Genomic DNA, 14,093 nt, shown 5'->3' with positions numbered 1-14,093 from the left:
TGTGCGACAGGCTGCCTTAATCTGTCTTCATCAACAAATTTATTAACGAGCTTCCTCGACTCATTTGTGTTCCTCTCATTGTGCACAGTGTAGCAGTTCCTCCCACGAGGCACACGGTCGTGATGCTATAAACACCCACCTGAATGCTGGTGACCTGCCTGGATTTTTGTACTGGAAGCACACACACTTCTGCTATAAATCACAGCTCCTGTGAAGCAGCCCAGAACTGTTCACACAATGCCCAATATCACATCAGGCCCCCGTGCCAAGCTTTGCATCCACTGCTTATGTCTCCATGGACACTGTGCAAATACTGAATGATGCTTCAAAGCAGCCTCCTAATCACTCCCACAATCTTTACATCCACAGTCCCTCAGCCTATTTAGAAAACACATGCTCTTTGAGATAACACACAGCTGAAGATTCATGCTGCAAAGACAGAGCCCTGCCACAATCCATTTTATAACTGCTCCAGTTCCTAGGCATGTTTTTGTATATGCATGACCTAACAGGCACCAATAAACATCCAACAGGTAGGCAACTGCTACCAGTGTGGAGGAGGTTTTGTGAGTACCTGCATGTGCTTCCCTCACCCTAGCTCTGCTGCACACCCTGGTTCCTAATCTTAGCTGTTTCCCCAAAAAGCACTTGTTTTTCTATTCCCTCCTGCACCTTCCAACTCAGTCTCCACCTTAATTTTGTCAGGAAACAGGAGACAGCTCCCCTTCACCTACAGGAATCCACAAACTGAGAAAAATACAGTGCTTAATATAGAAATATAGCATTCCGCTTAAAAACCTCAGGTTCTAAGAGCCAAGACTCTGAAAAATTTATCTCTTGCACACAATACACCTGACACTAACAAGCAGTTGCCTATTTAACATGGATATCTGCTTATGGCCTGACACCTCTCCAAAGCTGAACTCCTCCTCACTAGTACAACCACTCAGTACATCAACACTGCATCAGCTCACACACAAAATTATCAGCACCAATTAACAGCCACCAATTAAGAGACAAGCTGGAGACCCCATACAGTTAGATCAACACTGGTATTCCCCAACTTCAGAGTGTGCTGGAAAGCATCATGAAATTTCAAAGTAACTTTCATTCTTACTACTGCAGTTGCTTAAATCTGCCTAACTATTCGGCTGTGAACAAATTCTCATGTCTTGTGACCATGTCTTTATTATTTCTTTCCCTCGGAGAGAGGGAGGAAAATAATGAAAGGAAACACACCAAAGAGGAGATTGAGCAAGACTAATATCAAATTTCACTTCTAATTCAGGGAAGAGGAAGGTAAACAAACAAAAAGCAACAAAAGAAAAGCACAAATTAAAAAAAAAAAAAAATCAAAAAACCCAACTGAAAAAGAGAGGGAGTTTTCTGCTCACTGGTGAGAAATTCCCCAAATCAAACAAGATGCAGTGCCTCAGAAAGTCCCAAATCACACCAAAATATGTCCATTAAATAACAGAAGCGCTGGCAGGTACTGAAAAGAGAACTATAAGCTCAAACAGCTGTAGCTGCTGCTTTACCTATATGCATCAGATCTCAACACATGCAATAGGAGCAGGAAAGCAGTACACATAGCCTAGGACGGACAATAATGCAGCTAAGCCTGATAATAATTTATTGGCGCTATTTAGCTATAGACATTTATTCTGATAAAGACGGAATCAATTTGGGGCAGTGCCATCAGAAATGGTTGTTTAAGAAAACAAAGAAAAACAAACAATCCACAGAGCACTTGGCTGCTGACTCACTGGATGAACAGACGGAGGGAGGAAATGTTAAATATAGCCATGGCCGTGGGGACGTGTGCTGCAGGAGCATCCTCCAATTAATCACCACACACACACACACACACACACACACTCTCTCTCTCTCTCTCTCTCTCTCTCTCTCTCTGCACAAGCACTAGCCTTGGTTGCATGCTGCCCATCCATTCCCATCACCTTGAAATTTGACTCGCCATCCAGACTCGCTGTAGTGACGTAACAGGTCCCATCAGTACTACTTGAGGCCAAAAATATCAAGTCACAGGGGAAGGTCTCATCTGCTTTCACTTCTACTATGTCTCCAACCTGCAAGAAGAGAGACATTTCAATGAAAAAAGCCTCTCTGATATTATTAGATGCTTACAGATTTAGCTCCTCTCAAAGTCTAAAAGAAATCACCTTGGCTAAAAGAGGAATCAGGGTGTTCAAGATCAAGACCAAAAGTCAAAATTACTTGGAGGATCAGTTCTCTGCCTGCCGAGAACCCCAGCAGCCTGGCCCTTGCCATGCAGGTGCCCCAGCATCAGAGCCCACCCAGTGCCAAGGCAGCCTGCCCACGCAGCACCACTATTATTCAGTTCTCTGCTGAATCTTGATGAAGTCAGAGACTCTGCACTAATCTGAAGTGCAGGGTGATAAATTAACGTCAAAGCCGGTGTGCTTTCCTGGTGTCCTTGAGAGAGTTGGAAATAGAAGAGGACTGCCTGTCCCAGACAAATGCGGAACACTGACAGATCTGTCATTTGTCAGCACAGGCACAGCTTTTGCAAGACAGCTTCTCAAAAGCAGTCAAACAAAGGAAGCTTCACTTATTAACTGGGAAGGACTCTTAGAGTAGCTCACGCAAAAGTCAGAGAAACCTTGTGCAGCTCAGGGAGACCACAGCACATCCCTGCTGCAGGCATCAGCGTATATCATAGACCCCAATGTCCCACCTGGTGATAACCACATCTGAATTGTCTATTAATGGTTACCTTGATTTTTTCGCTCTCTTTCTGCACTTGCTTCGCATTTTCAACAATGAATACATTACTCTTGTTCACTTCATTGTCAGCTCTGTGTCTCAACCAGTCTTCGTACCCCTAAGCACACAAATACAAGCATCAGAACCCATAATGGAGCAGTAAACTAATCAAATAGGATGCATTAGGAGGGAGAAAGAAGGAGAGGGGGGGGAAAAAAATGAGTAAGTTAAACAGTCCTCGGAACTCCTTCATGCCTGACTAAACATCAACCAGAGTAGCTCAGACTGAATCAATTTACTTTAAAAACTTCATATGCATATTTGACAGATTCAGAACAGATTAAAATAACACACGAAAAATAATCTATATGCAGTGCATGCAACGAGCAGCTAAATTACTGTAACATGTTTCTATTATTCTCAGTGTTGGCAAGAACAGGCTGATAATATGAATAATATGCTTAGCACCCTGTGACTCTTTCCTATGGTAACGCAGGACAAGTCTCTTCTCTTCAGTCTTCACTAAAAGAATAAAACATTCATACTTGAAGCAGATGGATTTTACTCTAGCTCTCCCTCTCTGGCCCCTGCAGAAGAAACTTATCTTATTATTTAGTGCTTCTGTGGAGGAAATTCAGAGTGGCACATTTGCATGTGATAGGAGAAAAGAGGTCTTTCAACACTACAAGAAAGAGGACTACATATTTTCAAGGCTAGCTGAGTTTGAACTGAACTGCCCCTTCTATTTACCAACAAGGCAGCAGAGCACTGGCTATATTTGGAGCACATCTCTGTACTCTGCAAAGAGTTCAAGAACATTTCTAAAAAGAGAAGAAAAACTCAAGTAAAGTCAGACCTAGAGAGGCAGCCACACTGCTTATCTTTACTAACCACCATAGTTTGCTTTCAGCAATACAAAGAGGTGGATGCCAAACAAGATACACCAATATTCAGCACGAAGAGACCTTCTGAGAAGAGGTTCCCAAACTCTACCAGCCCATGTTGGTTATTTACTCTGCCACACATCCCAGAGAGCACGAGAACACGCCTACAGGAAGGTTATCTTCCTCTCCAAATTACTGCAGGTACCTGTTTGATGGCTGTGACGGTGATCACGAAGAAGAGCGGAAGGCCGCTGGTTACCGGGCTGGTCGGGGTGTCCACTATCACCTGCAGACAGTAAGAGCAGACTGGTGACAACCTGCTTCGGGCAGCAGAATAAGCAAGAACTCTGGCCATGGGTGCAGAACGGTGCTTGGTACACTTGGAAAGAACCAAGGCAGGGAAGGAGGATGGGGCAGAAGCAGCATCCATATGTGAAGAGCAAGATGCTCACTGAAAATCAGGAAAAAACATTTCTCCTCTTTGGCAGTGAAGAGTAGGCACATTCAAACCCCAAATCATGGGCAGCTGCAAGCAAGAGAGCAGCACCAGTCCTGTTGAACCACTGACACTGAGATGCTAGAAGTGACACAAACCAGCCTTATTTACCAAGGAAATACACTGTGAAATGGAATACAAACATCTAAATAAACCAGAGATGAACATTTTGCCTTTGGGCTCTGATGCGTAGTTCAGAGCATGATTTAAGCACAGCATAGAGATCACATGAGGGTCAGCAGTTGGAGTCCCTGAGCTGGGCACAGCACTCATGCTGGGCCTCGAGCCCCCCAGGAACAAAGCCCAGCAGAGCCTCTTCAACTTTAATTAAACCCTGGGGATGCGGGAAACCACTGTTTGTTTGACAGCATCATGACTTGGCCTGAAGGGGAAGAACAGCAGAACAGGTTCATCATTGGGATGGATTCACATCAGAGCAGGAAGAGCTGCACCACTTCCACACTGATGAAATTCATCACAGAGGTGTCCTCTCCCAAGGGACAGCACGCAAAGCCTTTCATCTCACAGCTGAGGGCCTCCAAAAGCAGGTGCCTCGTGCCTGCTCAGTGCCAGCATAATTTTAGCAGCAGGAGGGCAGCAGCCCAAAAGCAAACAGAGAGTTGAGAGATGGCAACGCCTGCACCCAGCAGGCCTTAGGGACCGCCAGCAGCACCACTCCCAGCATCACTGCAAACACTGTGCAGGGACCAAAGCCACCAGAGCAGACCGCAGGGCTTCCCCAGGGACACCCCAAAACTAAGGTACAGGAATTTGGCTGTTTACTTGGCATCCCTGGAGAGGAGGGAGAACAGGAGGCAGATGCGGAGGGCTAGGAGGGAAAGGGACAGAGAAGCAAAGCAAGCAGAAAGGCTTTGTGTCCCACAAAGGGCCTTTGTTGTGCTCTGTTTGTTTGCATTCTCCTAGCATGCTCACAAACAACAGCATCTGTATGTTTGTTGTTTCAGGCTGCCTCAAGCGCAGCACTGGGAGCAAGCTACGTGGAAATTAACTCTTTGAAATGCTGCACGCTGCAATTTTACTCAGCACAAAGCACATGCAGCAGCCAGGTCAGGGGTGTGAGGTAAGCAGAGTGAGAGCGATTGCTGTAAGCACAGCAAGTCCTTCAGGAACACAGCCCCTGGTTGATCCTAATGAGTGTCACAGCTTACAAACAGAAGGCTGCAAGAACCACGCTCTGGAGAACCTCAAGTGAGCAATGGGAATTATGGATGGCACACCCAGATGGCCACTTGAAGCATGGGGTCAGTCAGCCTACATTTATCTCGCAGGAAGCGGGCGGAGCAAGGGAGAACTGAGGAATATCTGCCCAGGGCTTCCTGAGTCTCTCACTGCTATGCCACGTGAGTTTTCTGCACTGGACAACATACAGCTGCATGTATTTAAACAAACAATATGATTTCTGTCCACACAAATGAACACATGTATTGAATTAAGTCCCTGGAATAACCCAATGATGTATATGGAGGTTGCTGCTGCACTCCATACAGAGCCATGGCTCAACACTGCTGCTCCTCCTTGGCTGCTGGTGGGAAGCAGAGGGATGCAGGAACTGCATGCCAAACCAAAGGCAAACTCCCCTGAAGCTATTTTTGAGATATTTTAGGTCTTCAACAGCTTAATTTGGATCCACTTAAAAGTAACAAAATCCTTCTGTTACTTAACAGTTATTACCAAATTCATTGTTTACAAGACTGAAGACCACAATCCACAAATCATCTTTATCTATTGTAAGAAACATCTTTCATTCCTAGCACCTCCTAAATAAGCTGATTGCTTCCAGCTTGCTCTCTACAAACACACCTTGACCACACTCTGGGCACTGTTTCCTCCAGGGAACTCAGTTTCCCCTGGGTATTGCAACAGAAGTGCCAAAGAAACAGTTATCTGTATCCCTATTAGTGCACTAATTAGCATCTTATGTTTAATATGTGTACTTTTCCTACCTCTCTCTCAACCAAGAGCTGAACTTGCAGCTTGGCAACAAGTACTGCCAGGCTGTGCTCCTAAAGCAGCACTGGGAGCAACTCTAATAATTTACAGTAATTTGAAGATAAACATAAACACTGAAGCTTTAGATCCATTTACCACGCTATGACTATTGATATTTTAAGTGACTAGAATTGTTGTGAGTGCTTTTTTTTTTTTTTTTTTTTTTTTTTTTTTAAGATCCAGCAGACCCAGAAACGATGAGTGTCAGTGTCAGGGACCCCTGGGGACTCAATAGGGTAGCAAGTGTGTTAGTGTCATGGGATTATTGTTCCACTGCATTTGGGTTTTCCCCTCCAACAGAACATGACAGTTGCTTCCTTATTTTGGAGGCAATCACAGCTCACAGAGTAAAAACAAGGAGGAAGAGCAAGACTTTTCTCTCACATATCTGTGATTAAAACAGGCAAGCAGCAAAACTATGGTGAGTCCTGCAAGTGGAATCAAGAGCAAGCCGTGTCCTTAACGTCCAGAGGGTCAGCAGACCAAACACAACACATCACTGAAAGGCCATCTCCACCAGGACATCCCAACTTCAGTGCCAGCCAAGTTACAAATTCCCTCTGACACGAGGGAACGACGCCAGTAAAATCAAGCGATGGCAAACAGCTGATGCCAGGGTTAGCTGCCCTCCTGCAGCACTGCCAGGAGCTGTGCACAGCCGTCACCTTGGGATCCCCTGCTTCTCTAGCAGCTGCTGAAATGGCCATAAACCATAACTCGTTGCTGTCAGGATAAAAATGTGAGGTCTTTTAAACATGCAGACTTGGGGAGAGTGATACCTTGAGACCTGACCCAACAAAATTCCAGGAATGCCATCTAAATGCAAGCTGTTCACAGTGCTACTTGTGAGCTTGCTGGGGGAGGATTTTTGATGCCTCAACACCAGTCCTACAGTAAGGTATCTGGTAAAGCTCGTGCTTGAGTATGGGATTTAAAAGGTGAATAAATGCACTGTGGTGAGTCTTCCATACTTCCCATTCCTTCCCCAGAAATGCATTCTGACAGCCCAATTTTCTTTTTGGTTGACAGAACAGACAACAAATATTTGGGTTTGCTCAGCTTGTCCCTTAGCGAAGGCACAAAGCAGAGCACAAGTTCACCCGTGTATAAAATCTGCTCTTCGGTCTGTGGAGCACAGCATCCTGAACATCATATTCCCAAAGCTCTTGCTATGTTTGTTTTCTGAATTTTACTGAATACAGCCCCTCTCCCCTGGCTGCCTTGAAACTCACTGTAACTAAGATGTATGAACTTCATATTATCTGGAATATTCATGTTGCTATAGAGCAAAAGTAACAAAGATGATTAAAAAAACCCACAATCCTAGATCTTAATTCTGCAGCATTAACCATACATACCTTTACTGGTTGACTCATGTAAATGCCTCAAGAGTTGACATAGTTTTAAATTATTTCAGCAGACATTTGAATACTGCCTCAGACAGGCCCCAAAACTGTAATTGTTACTATGCTTTGAATGGCTTACCAGAACTATAGTACAGCTTTTAAGGAAAACAACTGCATTTATGAGCATCAAGAGGCAGGTTTCAGCTCAATTCTTGGTGCTCAAGTTGTGCTTACCATCAGGAAGTAAAAAGAAACACCCCTGGCACCCAGTTTGGCAATGAAGGCTCTTACCTGCACGAGGAAGATGATGAGGAAGTAGAAGTTGGCAATTCTTCTAAACTGCTCAAAGAGGTTTTTCGGGAGGAAGTTCCACACTGTGTACTGCAGGGAGAGAGGAATGGGCTGTTGGGCACCTTGCAGCTCCCAGGTGCCAGCACAAAGAGATCAAGACACAGAGTTTACTGTAGGCTGCAAATGGGAAGTATCTGCACATGACTGGACACGAGTTCTCCCTTTAAGTTGAGGTAAACCATGGCAGCAGGTAGAGGAACCACTGCTGCCATCCCCCTCGATGGGCACAATGCAGCTGTGGTTGAGCTCCAAGCTTCCACTTCCAGCACTGCATCACAAACTCTGGCCCTCTCCACCACTTCATTAAACAGCTGAAATTGTTTTGGAGTCAGGTGGTTCTTCGTTTGCTGGTTTTTAAGTTAGTCAACTCTTCCTGTTTTGTCAAAGTAACCCAAACCACACGGTTGGAGACAGTGGAGAGCAAAAAAAGATAAACACCATGAGATTGGTTTCAACAAACAGCTTCTACATGGGCATTTCAGGAGACACAACTTAATGAAAAGGTAATGCACACTGCAAAGATTTTTTTCCAAATTAAAAGAAAATCTGGAGTTGCTGTCCTGCTTAGACAAATGCCTTCTTGCCCATGCAGATCCATTATTAAGCTGCCCTTTGGTATCATTTTAAAATGCAGCTGAATCATTTGCTTAGAAAATGTAGAATTTAAGAACAACATGGAAAATAATGGGTCTAATATCTGATCTTTTATTCTGCTTTGAATAAACAATGAATATTAAGCAGCCAAGTCTCAAAACCAATGTTCATTTAATAAGAAAACACTGCTCACGTAGGAAGAGTCCATGTGAGCAAATGCAAATGGAAAAAAAAAAAGAAAAAGGGCACAATATTCAAAAATAAATCAGAGAAGAACTACTGAATTAATGCTAAAACAAACCATTTATCAGAGAGAGAACTAAAGCATGGGAAGGTGATCTCTGAAGGATCCCTCTTGCACATCAGGGGAAAGTCAATGGGAATGCTATACACATCGAAGGTATTTAGACTTCAGACTTGTCCCCAGCATAAATGCAGCACAGAGCCATGAGGTACAAACAAGATCCAAGCTGTATAAATAAAGAAAGGAGAGGAAGAAAGCCTGTACAGCTTGAGGATGGTAGAAGCTTAACAGTATGCTCAGCATCATGGCTCCTAAGTAACACTACATGCATCCAGCTGTGTTGACAATATCGGATGCCACTTGTTTGATATTTCACTTGAATTGGCTTCAAATCTCTTGAAAGAACTTCATGAATGTCATGGAAAAAGCTCAGCAGAAGGTAGACGGGTGTCACCATAGTTTTCCACAACAAACAAAAGCTATATTAATACAGTATGAATGTTTCCCCTTTCATCCAAAGGGATAAAGCAAACATGGTTATTTTTGATCTGCTTGAAGAGAGAAAAACCCACAAAACAAAAGGCAGGGGAATCATATGTATATGTCCATTTATAAAATAACCCCCACTGCCTTTCACAAATCTAAACAGCTGTCATCTCACATGCTGTACGACACCTGGCCTGCCCTTTCCATAAAAAGGGAATGCCTAAAAACCACAAGGAAATACCCCAGCTTGCAGGTGCTTTGCTCTCATCCAGCCCAGCAGATAGCTTACCTTGGAGGAGACAATCCTGTTGTCGCAGAACTTCTGTGCCACGTAGGCATCTGCCTCTGAAACCGGCCGGTGCCCGACCACCACAGTTCGTGTACCGACCCGCTTCTCCTCCCCAGCACACTGTTGGGACAATGAGAAAAGGGGACTTTTAGCTTCTAGCTCAAAACAAACAAACAAAAAAAAAACCCCAACAAATTAATATTTGTAGCAACAGCTTCCAGCTTTTGGTTGTTCTTTAGTTAACTTCTCCATCCCACCAATAGTGGGGAACCGTTCAGCCAAACCAAGTGGCTACATCACAGTGGTGATGGGTTGATGGCTGGACTAGGTGATCTCTATGGTCTTTTCCATGCTTACTGATTCTTTGATTCAAGGCAAAGCTTCAGGCTCCAGGCTTCTCCCCAGGGCCCCACAAGGGTTAGAAGCTGCACCTTCCTTCAGGCTTTTCCCCTGCCAAACCCTCAAGCCCACCTGGAACATCTCCCTGCCTCCCTCAGGACACAGACTCAGGACTGAACTTTTTAAGAGCTTAATGCTATTTTTGGATGCTATTTTACATCCAAAATAAAAACAGAAATAACGAAGCAGACGGTTTCGCATCACAAACTCACTGCACAGAAAGTTTATTTTAAAAGAATAAGCACACATTTTAACTGTTATACAAATGCCCGTTATGTCAACAGAACTTCAGGAGAATGGATGGCTTTTCTGCTTAAGCAGCAGTGCATTTCAGTCTCATTTGCTCTGTGCAGGTCCAGAGACCCCTAGGCACGTGGCTCGGAGGGGAAGGACCAACTCAGATAAACACATTTCTTTTAAATATTCTAGCAGAACCCAAGTGTCCCATATCTTAGTGGCTTTTTTTCTTAGCAGAGAATGGCTGACTGTCTGAAACTGCAGCCCCAAAAAGGAAGCATCAGGGATGATTCCTATTTTCTTACGTTGTCCAAATTTTAAAAGCCCATCTATCAATACAACCATGAAAGTCAACTGAGGCTCAGCATTCTGCTATCAACTTTTTTGGGATGAGCTGGGAACAGCTACTGCTTGATGGCAATGGGCCAGGTGAGGGCAGCTAATTACCAACAGCACTTATGACCTGAAGCAATCAGAGCACTACACAGAGATGGCAGAATTAAGCTTTCCACTCCAAACAATTCCAACCTTCTTAGCCTAAATTTGTACCTCTCTCCTTCCCTGTCTGTGCACCTCCCACTCCTTCATCAGACCTCCCAAATTTCAGTGAAACTATTGCGGCACCCTGCACAGGAACAGGTTGGCATGTGGTCATCTTGGTAAAAATTAGCAAACTTGGGTAAAAATTAATGGCAAAGACCAAGTTCAACACAGGATGAATTCGTGCTCTGCAGAAGTGAGCTATGGAAACCAGCATCTGTGCTACCTGCTTCCTTCAGAAAAAGTAGTGGGGGAAAAAAGAAACACATTTAATTTAGTATGGTTGCAAGAAGCACATCAACTAATCAAAAGGAATTCCTTTCATGTGTGCTGAAGATATCTTCAAGCCACAGAGTAAAGACAAATAACTCACAGAAACAGATCTAACAGAAACCACAGGCATTAAAAAAAGCCATCTACCAAAACCAGAGATAATGATACTGTACAAGTACAAAGCTGAACCATTTGAATGAAATCACAGCTTATATTAAATATATGCAGAAGAAAGATTAAACCACATTACTCGGCTTAGATCTCATGAATAGTTTAAAGCCTAATCACTCCTGCATTGTTCCACGTATCACAGAAGTAGTAGAGAAGGCGACACGATTTACTAAGAAAAAGCCAACAAAAATAACAACTCCCAAACCAGCCTGCTCTGTTTCATTTATCCTCAGAACCAAGGAGAACAACATGTGTACAACTCTAAAAAGCTTCCACAAATTTCACATAGCCTCCTCAAACTGCCAGGCAGCCGCAGCAGCGGCTGAGCACGCCGACCTCCCCGCCTGCTCAGCACTGTTACCCAACCAATATATTTTTAATTGAAATTCTTCCTGCCAATTTTTATATTACTCTGTGCACTGAGTCACTTGTGTGTGAGTACAAGCAACGCTTTGACAAAACACTTAATAATTTAGCAGCTAAGGCTATGCTTACCCACACGGACCACATGCTAGGCAGATCTCCCGATCTAAAGAGCGAGCTCCATCGATCTGCGAGAGCTGATAACCTGCCTTGTCCTAAGGGGAATATCCCTGCGTTTGCAGCTCTGAGAACCCATAGGTCCAGCAACGAGCAGCTGGAGCTGAGCAAAGCTCAGGGCAGACAGAGGAACTGGGACCAAGGTGACTTCTGCTGGGCGGACACATGTACAGGAGGGGTGGCCAGGAGCAGAGCACGGAAGAAAGTTGCCATTTAAACACAAGAAAAGTGGAAAACAGTAACAGTAGTGGCTCTGATCAGGTGCTCAGGGGATCCATCCCAATGACCACCAAGCAACTTGCACCTACAAGGGGCATGGAAGGACAACATGATGAAAAAAGGACAAATGCCATGGAAAAAAAAAAAAAAAACTCTTCTACACCAAGAGCAAGGGTAGCATGATCAGCACATAACCATGCTGCAGGGGGCTCAACGCCTGAACCTTACCCCTTGTCCCCAGCAGAGCATCCCCTACCCAAATTACACTGTTCTCAACAAAAGCCAAGGCACAGAGCAGCAACAGAAGGTCCCCTTTCCCTTGCTGCATGCACCCATGGATATGGCACTGTCACATTCAGCAAGGACAATGGGCTTGGGAAGAGCAGAACCCAAACCAACCAAGATTCCTGGAAAAGTTGATTTGCCAAATAAAGCCAGTGATAAGAGCACGGAGAGCAATGGAGGGTGTGGAGAACAAGGGAAAGAGCTACTTGAAAGATGTAAGACGGGTGGAGAGAGGAAACCTAAGTGTTCTTTCTTCTTTTCCAGATAAATTCCCTGCAGGAACCAGCCCTTTCCTGGAGCCAGAAGCACAGCCTGGCCCCAGGAGCATCAATGGGGGAAGCCCTGCAGGCACAGGCCCTGATAAGCACATGTGGGGAAGCGAGCTGTGCCAAAGAGCCTGGAAATAGAGCACTTATGGCTTTGATTAATCTGCCAGCGAGAGGAGCCAGACACAGGCAGTGACCCTTAGTTCTCCTAATGAGAGGCCCCAGCCACGTGTGCTGTAACAGCAGCATGAGGCTGGAGGTCTGCCCCAATCCTCTTGGCTAAGGGGCCTCCACCTTGCCCCCTCACCAGCACGGGCTGGAAAATATGGGACAGCATGGTCATCTCACGTCCCCCATGATGGTGACAGAAGCAGGCAGGGATACAAGAGATCAGCTGGTGGCAGAGGAAGGAGATGCCTGTGGCTTCTGGCAGAGCTGGGAAATCCCGGTGAGGCTCTCAGTGCACCCCAGTGCAGCCCGTGTTCCTGCTCAGCCTCACACTCACCAGTCACCATCCTGCCCTTTGGCCAACAACTTCATGGGTCACTCACTGCCCTTTAATTAACTTCCTTTTGCTCCAAACCTGGTAGTTTGAGCTATGGAAAAAGCCTGCTCTGACCAGAGCTGGAGGCGGTCGGCGCGTTCCTGTGTTGTGCATCCCAAGAGACACGAAGCACTATGGGGATGAAAAAGCCTAAGAGCTTTTCGGGTGCTTTTTTGCCTGTCCACAAATCATGTAGCACCACATTTTCCCAGCACATACACCGCATCGTCCGTAATTACAGCTTCAGCTCAGCAGTAATTTGCAGAAGGTCAGGATCAGTTGTGATGCAGAATGCCTAACAGACCAAAGCCAGCAGCTACCAACTGGGAAAACCTTACTCAATTGCTGCTATTTTGTGGAAAGTATGCTGCTACTGTTCAAGCACAACCACTGCCCTCTGGAAGTTTTCGGGATCTCAGCTCTTCCCTCTGCCTTGCAGGAGCCAGGGTTACAAAACCCTCCTTCACATTGCAGCAGCATTTTTTTTTGGCAGACCAAAATAAAGTTCAACCAGCATGCTGCCGGCATCTCAAATTCAGTATCGCAGGAACACTCCAGAGCTGAGAACAGAAGAAGGATTTTGAACAAGAGCCCAAACGCTTTTACAGCGGTCACAAAGAAAATACAGCGAGGTCTTCCCTCCTCCAGACCTCTCCCCCTCCCCTCCCAGCTCACGCTGTGCACACACGTCTGCTTGCGGGCAGCTATTTTGGAAAGGCAGAGAGCTCTCCAGAGCACAGGCAGCGATTTGCTCTGGCAGAAATTAGCAAAAGAGCAAACTGGATAAAAATAAAAATAAAAAAGCTCAAAGTTTGCAACTGTCAGTGCTTGCATCAGCCCAAACAGCTATAATTTGCTGGTTTTCTAGTTGTTTTCTGGTCCTTTCAAAGCCTTGGTTCTTCAGTTATAAAAACAACAACTAAAATCTAAATGCCATGGTATGCTTGGTGACATTTCTGTAACCCCATGCCCCTCCAGCCACCCGAACCTGTCCCAGCTCTGACTACAGGAGAGCAGCCCCTGGGCAGCCAGGCACTCAGCCCCAGCTGCTGGGACCCTGCCTGTTTGCCCCTGCTCCTTCAAGTTAAGTTCTTCCTGTTCTCAACAAGTTAACACTGTTGTCTTCTAACCCTGCCCCTGCTGCTCTGCAGAGAAACATTTACAAGGAAGTAAT

At 45.2% G+C, this 14,093-nt stretch overlaps 1 protein-coding gene across 8 annotated transcripts in view; it reads right to left on the bottom strand.

Annotated features, from left to right (window-relative positions):
* The window catches only part of ATP11C (ATPase phospholipid transporting 11C (ATP11C blood group)), a 47,668-nt gene that overhangs the window by 23,078 nt on the left and 10,497 nt on the right, over positions 1–14,093 (bottom strand). For 7 of the 8 annotated variants that reach the window (XM_031594280.2, XM_031594277.2, XM_090150304.1 and 4 more), the window contains 5 exons: positions 9,446–9,565; positions 7,773–7,862; positions 3,835–3,915; positions 2,756–2,863; positions 1,959–2,087 (listed from right to left, as the gene is read on the bottom strand). In XM_031594280.2, coding sequence (XP_031450140.1) covers positions 1,959–2,087; positions 2,756–2,863; positions 3,835–3,915; positions 7,773–7,862; positions 9,446–9,565 — 528 coding nt within the window. Of the gene's footprint in view, positions 1–1,958; positions 2,088–2,755; positions 2,864–3,834; positions 3,916–7,772; positions 7,863–9,445; positions 9,566–11,560; positions 12,996–14,093 lie in introns of those variants that run through there. The other variant, XM_090150305.1, reaches the window with a different exon arrangement.

This window comes from Phasianus colchicus, chromosome 14 (genome assembly GCF_987193195.1).
Source record: "Phasianus colchicus chromosome 14, bPhaCol1.hap1.1, whole genome shotgun sequence".
NCBI lineage: Eukaryota > Metazoa > Chordata > Aves > Galliformes > Phasianidae > Phasianus > Phasianus colchicus.
This window is presented reverse-complemented; position numbering and strand designations above follow the sequence as displayed.